This window comes from Pseudorca crassidens, chromosome 2 (assembly GCF_039906515.1).
Source record: "Pseudorca crassidens isolate mPseCra1 chromosome 2, mPseCra1.hap1, whole genome shotgun sequence".
Taxonomy (NCBI): Eukaryota; Metazoa; Chordata; class Mammalia; order Artiodactyla; family Delphinidae; genus Pseudorca; species Pseudorca crassidens.
In genome coordinates this window covers 108,247,877-108,259,614 of record NC_090297.1, presented here as the reverse complement: position 1 = coordinate 108,259,614, position 11,738 = coordinate 108,247,877, and the positions used below count along the sequence as shown (strand labels likewise).

At 38.5% G+C, this 11,738-nt stretch overlaps 1 protein-coding gene across 4 annotated transcripts in view; it reads left to right on the top strand.

The window, feature by feature from the left end:
- Nucleotides 1-379: 379 nt before the first annotated feature.
- ARNT (aryl hydrocarbon receptor nuclear translocator) overlaps nucleotides 380-11,738 on the top strand; it is a 62,471-nt gene continuing 51,112 nt past the window's right edge. The window contains exons 1-2 of one of the 4 annotated variants that reach the window (XM_067727673.1): nucleotides 397-556; nucleotides 5,242-5,492. Coding sequence is in view for 3 of the 4 variants with exons in the window: in XM_067727674.1 (XP_067583775.1) it covers nucleotides 532-556 (25 nt within the window). In the remaining variant the exon portion in view is untranslated. Of the gene's footprint in view, nucleotides 557-5,241; nucleotides 5,493-11,738 lie in introns of all 4 variants that reach the window. The other 3 variants (XM_067727674.1, XM_067727672.1, XM_067727671.1) reach the window with 3 other exon arrangements.

The following is an 11,738-nucleotide window of genomic DNA, read 5'->3' as shown; positions in this document are numbered from 1 at the left end:
TAGAAAGGATTACAAATCACGAAGTGAAGTTTAAGCAGTAGGGCACCTAAAGAAGATTTACAAAACAAATCATCTGCAGAGTGGCCAACCAGGCGAATCCACCACCCAGCGAAGCTTTTTAGTAAAATTATTTTTCACTGACGTCACTCGATCGCTGACCTCTAAGGTAGAAGAGGCGGAATTAGAGAGACAGCTGGACTTCTTCCTCGCCCTCCCTCCTCCACTGGACTGGCTGGCAGCTCCGTGGCCAGCCCTGCTTCTGGTCGTTTTGCGATTCCATTGGTCAGTTTTCCCGAGGAGGCTGGCCTTGGGGATGACCCCGCCCCCTCTAGGGGCGGGTCTCTCCGTCGTAGGGGCTGGGGATGGTGGGGCGGGGGGCGGTTGCTGCAGCCGCCATCTTGGATTCCGCGGTAGCATTGGCGGCAGTACGGCGCCGCGTCTGGGGAGTGGCTCTCCCCTCCCCCTCCCCCCGGTTCCTTGGCGGTGGCTCCTCCCACTGGGGGGGGTGCGGCGGCGGTGGCATCTACAGCTATGGCGGCGACTACTGCTAATCCCGGTGAGGAGACGGAGGACTGGGGTGCCTCTCAAGGAGGAGGGGCTGAAGGGGTTGGCAACTGGTAGACCCAGCGCTGAGGTGCCGTAGTTGGGGCTGAGGGCGCTGAGACGCGTGGGGGTGGCTACGGGGCGGTGGGGGAGGGGAGTGACCTGGGGGAGGGGAGTGACCTGGGGGAGGGGCCCGCCCCTGGGGAACAGGGGAGACCCGAGGTGGAGGGAGGGAGCAGGCGGGTGGGAGTTGGGGATTCCTTGCCCCGAGTTCTGTTTGAGCAGCTGTCCGTGCGGGGCTGGCCCGCCTCCACTCTTGTGGCGGCTTTCTGGTGTGCGATGTAGTCCTCTTTCAGCCTTCTGCCCACTGTGGACCTGCTTGATGCCGAGTAACTGTGGGCAGTGTGGCTCGTTTTACTTTAAAGGTAGTTGGGACTCATAGGATCGTGTTGCTGTTTAGCTGAGGTGTTACTTTCAAACGTTTAGATTTTAAATTTTAAAAATCTTTGAATTCATACTCAGTTTCTTAAAAAAAAAAGAAGCTGTACCTCCTCCCTCCCTATCCGAGGGCTATCCTTTGAAACTTGCGTTTATGTATTAAGAGGTGCCTCTAGTGTCATTAGCTGCTGAAGGCAGAGGTTTGTGTAATGTTTGAGTTACAGGATAGATCTTGCCAACAGCAAGCATCCAGGACCCAGATTTAAATCTTGTTAGGTGGGTCAAGGCAGTTCCCATTCTTTAAGAAAAGTTCAGTTCATGCTATTTCTCAATGAACATCTCTTCTAAAGTGGGAGCTTGAACGTTAAAAATCTAGTCAGTCATGTCTAAAAGATGGAATGGGGTGTAGTGCAGCAGCAGGTCTAGACAGATCAGGTCTTCAAATTCCTAGTCCCAGTCCTCTTTCCAGTACATTACAGTTATTTCTCCCTAGGAAGTATTTCATTTAAGGGATCCTAGTTTACTTTGCTGACCGTGGCTATTCCCGAGAAATCCTTATCTTTGATAGCCTTAGAAAAGAAGTGAGAGGTGGGGGTGAATAACTTGAAAGTATGGTAGTGGGAAGGATTCACTGCTGTTCCCTTGTTAAAACTTAAACTGGATTTTTTTTCGTGTCTCTGAAAGGCAGTAGTATTTTACAGTACTCAGCTTTTGCTATTACAATTGAATCACTGAAATTTACTGTCTTTCCTACCATGTTTCTGGGAACAGACCTATTTAAAGAAGTTAATTTGTCACATGTCAATATCATATTTTTAAATCTTTTAAATATTTTAAGAGGAAAAGGAGATAAAGTTAATGGCTAAAATTGCATTGCAGGAAGTGCTGAGTGATGGAATAAAATCAGAAAGATGCTATTATTATGGCAGACCTGACCTTGAAGTAAAATAACCTGTTAACTAGGGAGTAAATAAACAAGATTTTAAACTGATAACACATTGCAAAATACTTATATAACCCTAGTCAAGTTGCAAAGCATTTCTCTTATTAAGAGGTGGCCTGGGTAAAGAAGTTTAGTGCATATGTCAGAAGCTTTTTTCCCAGCAGTGTGGGTTGGGTTGCTTTATTTTGTTTTGTTTTTTAAACAACAGTAACCAGAATGACAATCTCTTGACCACATTTTCATTAGCTGATCAATATCAACTTAAAACTGTAAGCAGAAAATAACATTCATTTGTGCAGAATCCTTGCTTATGATGAAACAGTTACTTTGTTTATTGCCCTTTGGCAGCCTGCTTCTGCAGTTTTTAGGGTTCTTTTTTTGCGGACCTCTCACTGTTGTGGCCTTTCCCGTTGCGGAGCACAGGCTCAGCGGCCATGGCTCACGGGCCTAGCCGCTCCGCTCGGCATGTGGGATCTTCCTGGACCAGGGCACGAACCCGTGTCCCCTGCATTGGCAGGCGGACTCTCAACCACTGCGCCACAAGGGAAGCCCTAGGGTTCTTTTTCGATGTTGGATAATTCTCTCATCTCTTACAAGTTATTGATCCCAAGTTCAACACATGATAATTAAATTAGAAAGTGCATTTTCTTCCTTCAATTCTTGTTTTGCCCCTTTGTATCAAAAGGAAGAGATCATAGCTGCATTGTGGAGTTTTGATAGCCTGTTCCATTTTGGGAAATGAGGACCATAAATGTAGGGACACAGGGTGGGAATGAACTGTGCTCAGTGAAAAGAAAGTAAATGGTTTTCAGGTCAGAATTCTTTGTTGCATGGTCAAACCTTTAATCCTTAGAGTCATTTTAAGGACTAGGGACATCAGACTGATTTCTTTGAGTTTTTTCTACTTTGTCATTTTGCTAGTTAAGTTTCCCTATGGTTCTTGTTTGTTCTGTCCTCACATATGTCTGCAAAGAATTTTGGTAATAATTATTTAACTCTTCTAAGCTTCATTTAAGTTAATCCTTAGTGTTAATAACAATACTTGATGATCATTTTAGTTGTATTTAGAGTTTGATTTAGAGACTGTTGGTGTCCTTTCAGGGTCTTGCAGGGGAACTGGTTCCTTTGCATTTTTCTCTATGTCTTAACACGGTGCTGGATCAAAAGAAGAGTAAGATATAGTTTATACTCCACAATCTAAGAGTTACGTTGAAGTAATAGTTCTAATGTGGTGGTGGCTTTTTTCTGCGTAATTGATAATTCTTCATATTCTATTATTTTTCACTAATTCTACTTAGCAGTGGCAAGATAAGTGAGTGGGTGGGTGGTCCATGAAGTCTTAGGCTATATCTTTCTTGTCTACATAATACTAAACATTTTGAGAAACATTTAAAAAGTTGCACGTGTGATTTGTAATGTATCGGCTAAGGCACTGTTTGGGAATAGATTAGTTATTTGATTTATAATTCAGTATTCAAACCAGAGATGTGAATGAATTTTTAGGAGTGCAGTTTTCTTCTTCCTTGATTCTGGTGTTCTCTTTCCCAGGGACCTCTTTTTGTGGTATTACGTACCATTTATTGTGGGTAGAGAACGGGTAGAAGGCAAAGGAAGGAACACACTTGTTTGGGTTTGTAAGGCTGACACTTAGGAAAAGTTTTTTTTTCCACATAATTTTTACCTTCATAAATTATAGTTTTTAAAGCATCAATTAGCAGACTTCTTACCCATTACCTTTACTTAACCTTTTTCAGATACAGGAAAATAGGAATTTATGCAGTATAAAATTACAATGCCAAGATACTTTAAAAATTATATTCTATTGCAAAAACCTATTTCAAAAGTGTTTAAATATAGTTTACTAATTCAGCAATTGAAATACAATTAACATTTTTGAAAAAGAACCTTAATCCATATACTTTTTATGCTGTTCGAATTGTGGCACCAAACTGAATCTTTTCTGTTTTTTTAGAAATTAAGAAGTAGATACTTCTGCATTCTTGGAACTCTACTTTTCTTGTTGTTTTGAAATAGTGGTCTCTCACTTTACTTTTTTGCATTCCAGCCCTACTCCTCTACTCAAACAATCCACTAACAGATGAGAATATGTTGTTTCATGGATGTTTTGTGAAAGTCTTTTGTGGTTGTCTGCTATGGATGACTTTCTTCTAAGGCAGTAACAGTAGGGATTTCCACAGTACCAAGTGGTGGTTGATCTTCAAAAAACTAAATTGCAACACTCAAGGAAACTAAACACTTTTTCCTTGATTTTACTTAGGTTATGACATTTGGGGCATATTTAATTTCAAAACTAGTAAAATTTGAATCCTTAATTGTAGAAACTATCTTTGGAACCATCTTTTTTTTTTCCCCTTCAGGCTATTTACAATATTTATTTTAAATGTTAATTCCCTGGCGGTATAGTCCTGTATAGAGGTGCAAGGGTGACATTTCTGTCAGTGTTATCCAGTGTCTCTGTGGTTGTATAGCTGATCTTATTTAGATGTAACAGTAAAGGAATACATTTAAAGCTCTTGTGATATGCAAGGCCTGAGCTCAGTGGAGTCTATTTGGGCCCATCACCCACACCCAATGATAGGCCCTGCCTGTACAGCCATCTGTTTTTAAGAATGCTGCCTAATATGCCATGATGATTTCAATAAGTAGACATCAACGAATATTGGAGTTGGATTCAAGGTAACTCCTGTCATTTTACATGTAAGAAAACAAACCTAGAGAGAGGAACTGGCACATTTATTAAACATCTATTAAGTTCTTACTATATGCCAGGCTACACTTTCCTGTTTTGTTGGCTATTCTGTATGTTAGAAACCATCTCTTAGTTTCCAAATAAATTCTCTAAATTTGCATCTCTTTTCATCATTTCTTCATTTTGTATTTGTCCCTTCACATTTTCTCTAGTTGAGTAGACAAACTAAGTTTATGACTTCAACAACTTAATTAGAATTTAAGTTCCATGAGAGTAGGACCTTTACCTCCCTTGTTCACCACAGCACCCTACTGCTCCCAGGGGTGCCTAGTACGTAGGACTACAGTTCAGTAAATGTTTGTTGAATAAATGAATGTTGTAAAACCTGGCATTAGAGGTTCATATCTTTATGCACTGTTAATATGAAAATACCTTTGAAAGGATAACACTAATTAAACCATTAACAACATGAATTAATTTATAATAGCTAACAATAATTATATGCCAGATATTGTTATAAATATATTACCTCACTTAATATTCATATATTTATCTCATTTAATATTTTTCTTTAAAAAAAGTTATTTATTTATTTTTTTAATTTTAGCTGTGTCTGGTCTTAGTTGTGGCGCACAGACTCCAGAGCACACGGGCTCAATAGTTGTGGCATGTGGACTCTCTAGTTGTGGTGCAGAGGCTCAGTAGTTGCGGTGCACGGACTTAGTTGCCCTGCGGCATGTGGGATCTTAGTTGCCTGACCAGGGGTCGAACCTGGGTCCCCTGCATTGGAAGGCGGATTCTTAATCGTTGGACCACCAGGGAAGTCTCCTCATTTAATCTTTACAAGACTCCTATGAGGTATATATTAATATTCTTGTTTTCAGATGAGGAAACTAAGGCACAGAGTGAATAATTAGTTTGTCTGAAGTCACATAGCTAGTAGCGGGTAGAGACAGTTTTTTTGGGGGGTGGGTGGAGACATTTTGATTGCTGGCAGTCCGTCTACACAAATTTTTTTTTTTAGGAGTTTTTTTTTCTTTTTTTAAATTAAAATATAGTTGATGTACAATATTATATGTTTCAGGTGTACAACATAGTGACTCACAATTTTAAAGGTTATATTCCATTTATAGTTATTATTAAATATTGGCTGTATGCCCTTTGTTGTACTATAGATCCTTGTAGCTTATTTATTTTATATATAGTAGTTTGTAGCTCTTAATCCCCTACCCTTATCTTGTCTCTCCCCTCTTCCTTCTCCCTACTAGTAACCACTAATTTGTTTTCTATATCTGTGAGTCTGTTTCTTGTTTGTTACGTTCAGGAGTATGTATTATTTTTTAGATTCCACATATAAGTGATATCATACATTGTTTGTCTTTCTCTGTTTGACTTATTTCACTTAACATAATACCCTCCAAGTCCATCCATGTTTTTGCAAATGGCAAGTTTCATTTTTATGGCTGAGTAGTATTCCGTTGTATATATGTACTACATCTTCTTTATCCATTTGTCTGTTGATGGACACTTAGGTTGCTTCCATATCTTGGCAATTGTAAATAATGCTGCTATGAACATTGGAGTACAAGTATCTTTTGTATTAGTGTTTTGTTTTGTTTTTTTTTGGATAAATTCCCCCGAGTGGGATTGCTGGGTCATATGGTACTTTAATTTTTAGTCTTTTTTGGGAAACCTCCATACTGTTTTGCACAGTGGCTACGCCGTTTTACATTTCCACTAACAGTGTCTGAGGGTTCCTATTTTTCCACATCCTCACCAACATTTATTATTTGTGGTCTTTAGACAGTATTCTTTTTTTTTTTTTTTTTTTTTTTTTTGCGATACGCAGGCCTCTCACTGTTGTGGCCTTTCCCGTTGCAGAGCTCAGGCTCAGCAGCCATGGCTCACGGGCCCAGCCGCTCCATGGCATGTGGGATCCTCCCGGACCGGGGCACGAACCCGTGTCCCCTGCATTGGCAGGCGGGCTCTCAACCACTGCGCCACCAGGGAAGCCCTAGACAGTATTCTTAATTACTAAGTTATAAGACTTTCTCCTTGTGACTTAAAGTCACTTCCTACAGAAATGTGGCACAATGGATACTTTTTGAGGAGGAGGAGGGTGGGGTATTGTCTTTTTTAGTAGATGAAGAAGGTGAAATACCACGTCCAACAGCCAGGATGGCACAGTTGCTTGGGTGGAGAAGTGAGTGCAAGGTGCTGAAAAAGTTGCTGGAAGAGTGTTGCAGTTCCTAAAATCGTTTCTATAACTTCTTGTATTCTTTCTTCATAGTTGTTTTTCACCTCTTTAAACAACTTTTACTGGAATCCTTAACTCTTACTGGAATCCTTCTCCTAGTTTTTCATACCCCATTATTGTCCCTTTTTGATGAACTTCTTGAATTTGGCTTCAGAGACACTGCATTGCTTGTTCTTTCTCACTGACTCTTCCTTCTTTGTTCCTTAGGCCTGCTCATTTTCTTTTTCTTGTTCATTATGCTTCTCCTTTTCTAGTCTCACTCCTGGGACTGGAGCTCTTAATTGATTAATTAATTAGTAAGCCAGTCAACTTCCTTCATTTCTATTTGCCCACCTACCTGCCTCAATTAAACATTTATTTGGTAACTACTGTATCTCCTTCCCTCATTTATCTTTTATATATTGAAGACTCTCTAAAATTTTTATTCCTGTCTTCTCACATAAGCTTCTTTTCCTGTATTTTCATCTATTTAAAAAAAAACTTTATTTGAATAACTGTAACATGTTATATATATATATATATATATATATATATATATATATAGTCACTAGTATTTCCTTCAGATCTGCTGACCTTCCTAACTTTTCTGTATCTTTTGTGACTATTGCAGTTTTTCCAGTTCCCCAGGTTAAGCAATTAGATGTGTTTGGATTCTTTTATGTATTTATCTGATTTGTTATCACCTCTTGTTTTTTTTTGCATTTAAAAAAAGCATTTTTAAACATATAAGGATATTAAAACATATAAAACATTTTAACCATATAAAATATATACCCAAAATAGATGTATTTATTAATTTTTTAAAATTGATCTTTATTGGATTATAGTTGCTTTACAATGTTGTGTTAGTTTCTGCTGTACAGCAAAGTGTATCAGTTATACATATATGTATATCTACTCTTTTTTAGATTCTTTTCCCAGGTAAGTCATTACAGAGTATTGAGTATAGTTCCCTGTGCTATATAAGTAGGTTCTTAATTAGTTATCTGTTTTATATATAGTAGTGTGTATATGTCAATCCCAATCTCCCAAGTTATCCCTCTCCCCCTTTCCCCCTTGGTAACCATAAGTTTGTTTTCTACATCTGTGATTCTTAAAATATATTTATTTAAACATATATATGTTAAAAATTATTTTAATAAAAATTACCCATGCATATATTTAATGACTTAGTGTTACATGATTTGTTATAAAAACAGCAGTCCTCTACCCCTTCTCTCAGCTGCTTCTCCCCAGTGACATCCATTTTTATTTCTTTTAACCAAACTTTTAACTTTTGATTAAATAAAATGTCCCAGAAGTAAAAGGCAAGAGTTTTCAAATTGAAGGAGCCAGAACAATGAATGAAAAACTCACCCACTCAAGGCACATTATTATGAAATTTCAGCATCAAATACAAAGAGTATCCTATAAGCTCCAGAGAGAAGAAAATTGGTCAGTTAAAAATAAGAAGGGGGCTTCCCTGGTGGCGCAGTGGTTGAGAGTCTGCCTGCCGATGCAGGGGACACGGGTTTGTGCCCCAGTCCGGGAAGATCCCACATGCCGCGGAGCGGCTGGGCCCGTGAGCCATGGCCGCTGAGCCTGCGCGTCCGGAGCCTGTGCACCGCAGCGGGAGAGGCCACAGCAGTGAGAGGCCCGCGTACCGCAAAAAAAATAAATAAATAAGGAATCAGATTAGTTTTGCTTCTCAGTAGTCACACTGGAAGATAGATGACAATGGAGCAATGCCTTCAAAATTCTGAGGGAAAGTAATCTCCAACTCAGAGTTCCATACCTAGGCAAACTATCAGTTAGTGAAGTGGAAGAAAGATATTTTCACATACCCAAGGTCTCCCTTATACTCTTTCTCAGGAACTTACTAGGGGATGAGATTTACCAATAGGCGAGAGTAAACCAAGAAAGAGGAAACATGGAATACAGGAAAGAAGCAGTACAACAGGATACATCCATTTTGCATACATTGCTGTTAGTTACCCTGTTTTCAGTATTGTAACCTCACTTTCAAATTTGTCTGGTGTTCCCCAGTCCAGAGGACCTCTGGTTTACACTCTTCAGAGAATAAATCAGTTTTTTGACTGGGTGGTGGAGGGGCATTTTCCCTGCTGGAAGGGACGGGGAGAGGATCTGGGAATCCACCTGCTGCTTAAACAGATATCAAACTAATCCTTTTTATTTTAGCTTTCATTTGCCCTGCCTTCTACACCCCACACCTCATTTTTGATTAGTCTCGTTTCCCTGCTTCTATTCAAATTTTAAATCTGTCAAATTAATCTTTTAACTTACATTTTCTTCTTGTCACTCTGACTTAGTATATTTTGTCTTTCAGTTGCTTATTGAATCAGATTTAAGATTTCATCTTGGCATTCAAGGCCTTCTTACAGTTGGCTAGCATTTGACATCTTATATTTTCTCCTGAATACAGACTCTGCTCTTTACAGGCCTGTTTCCCTACACCTCCTCACAGCTATGTTCATACCTCCCTTTATGATTTGCTCATGTTCTTTTGTCTATGTGGAATGTCTTTTTCCTCTTCTTTAGTTTTTCTGAGGTCCAGCTTGACCAACTTTTCTGAAACTTCCTGGCTGGCTGGCTGGCTGGCTGGTAGCTTTATTTCCTTTAGTTTTTCCTTCCTGTTGAGTACCTTCTCTGTGCTAGGGAGTGTGTCAGACCTTAATTTAAACCATCTCAATTATCTTTTTTTTCTCTAAATTTCTCTATCCTTTAGATCCCATAAAAACCTATTATTGAAAGTATGGAATTTATTTTTTATGGGAAAATTTTGTTTTTTCTTAGGAAAGTTACATATATTAGCTATTTAAAATTTAACTGGAAAAAGTTAATAGTAATAACATATAAAGTAAACTCAGTTTTACTAATGATAGAGAAATCCACATCAAACCAACAATGATAATCATTTTATACCTGGAAAATTAGTAAAAATTTGAAGATTGCTAAGGTCCAGTGCTGTTGGAGGTATGGATAATTTGATACCATTGGTGAGGTTCTTAATTGGTATGACCTTCTTGGAGGGTAATGGGCAGTTTTAAATATGCTCCTTTAGATCCAGCGAGTCATTTTTAGAAATTTTTTAGTTGTAGGTAATACTGGCATCTTTGCTTAAAGATATACAAGGATATTCATTGAAACATTATTTATGATAATGATAGTTTGAATGTCATAAATGTGTACGTTTGTACTATGAAATACTGTATAACTTAAAAAGAATGAGCTAACAGTATTTATTGACATGATATACCTTCCAAGATACATTGTTAATTGGAAAAAAATAAAAGTTTCAGAATAAATATAATATGGTCCCTCTCCTTTGTTATGTAACAATTGCTAAAACCCTGTAATATATGGTGTATAGAAAAAGGTCTGGAAGGATTCGTATCAAAATGTTAACAGCAGTTTCCCATGGGGGAAGCTGGGGTATATGTGTGGAGGATTTTACTTTTGACTGTTTGCTTCTGTATTGAGTATTTTTAGAGACGTCTACATCTGAGTTTCTGTATATCCATATTTTAATATATTACTTTTGTAATGTAAAAATTAGTAATGGCAAAACCAGTTAACAAATTGGTGTTCGATATATTTTTACAAAGCTACTATTCAAGGCGTACTTTACAATGTGTCAGGCACTATTCACGTGCAGTATCTAATTTAATCTTCCCCAAAGGTAGGTACTGTCATTAGCTACATTTTACAGATAAACCCTGAGAGATTAAATAATTTGCCCAAGGTCATACGTAGTAAGTGGTAACCCTAGGATTGGAATCTAGATTTATCTCACTTTAGAGTTTGATTTGTGTTCTCTAAGATTTTCAACGCATGCCACACACATAGACACATGCACATAAATTTTCTTTTTAAAAAATTGGGATCACGCATTTCCTGATTGTAAAAGTAATATATGTTTAATGTAAAAGAGAAAACGAAATGGATATGTAGAAAATCAAATATAGGAGTCTCTAAATGCCATCCCATAGATAACGACTGTTAATAGTTTATTGTGTAACATTTGCTCACTCCATTCTAGCCATGATGTCATCCACACCATTTCTAGAACTTAGGCATGCTCTCACCTCTGGGTCTTTGCACTCTGCCTGGAATGCATTTTTCCCAGATACCTGCATGGTTTGTTCCTTTACCTCCTTCTGACCTTTCCTTAAATGTTAACCTTTTCAGCGAGGTCTTCCCTCAGCATCTAAAATTGCTGGAACCTTTATGTATTTCTGAGTTGACTCCCCTAGTTTATTTTTCTCCACATTTATCACTATATAACATATCGTTAGGTCAAACCAAATGAAATGACTATCCATTTTTTACCTATAAAATGTCAGTTTCGGGCTTCCCTGGTGGCGCAGTGGTTGAGAGTCCGCCTGCCAATGCAGGGGACACGGGTTCGTGCCCCGTTCCGGGAGGATCCCACGTGCTGTGGAACGGCTGGGCCCGTGAGCCATGGCCGCTGAGCCTGCGCGTCCGGAGCCTGTGCTCCGCAACGGAAGAGGCCACAGCAGTGAGAGGCCCGCGTACTGCAAAAAAATAAATAAATAAATAAAATGTCAGTTTCATATTATCAACCCATTTTATATTTTAATCATTTCTCAATTTATCTTTCTCTTCCACTAACATGTAAAAAAAGTTAGGATTTTTGTCTCTTTTATTTATTGTTCTATCTCTAGGGTCTGCAACAATGCCTGGCATATAATAGGCATGCACTAAATAGAAATGAATTCTTCCAGGCTTTTGTTATGCATATAACCTTTATAAAGGATTATATTATATATAATTTTCTGTAGCTTATTTTTCCATATCATATATGGTGAATAACTTTCCATTTCAAT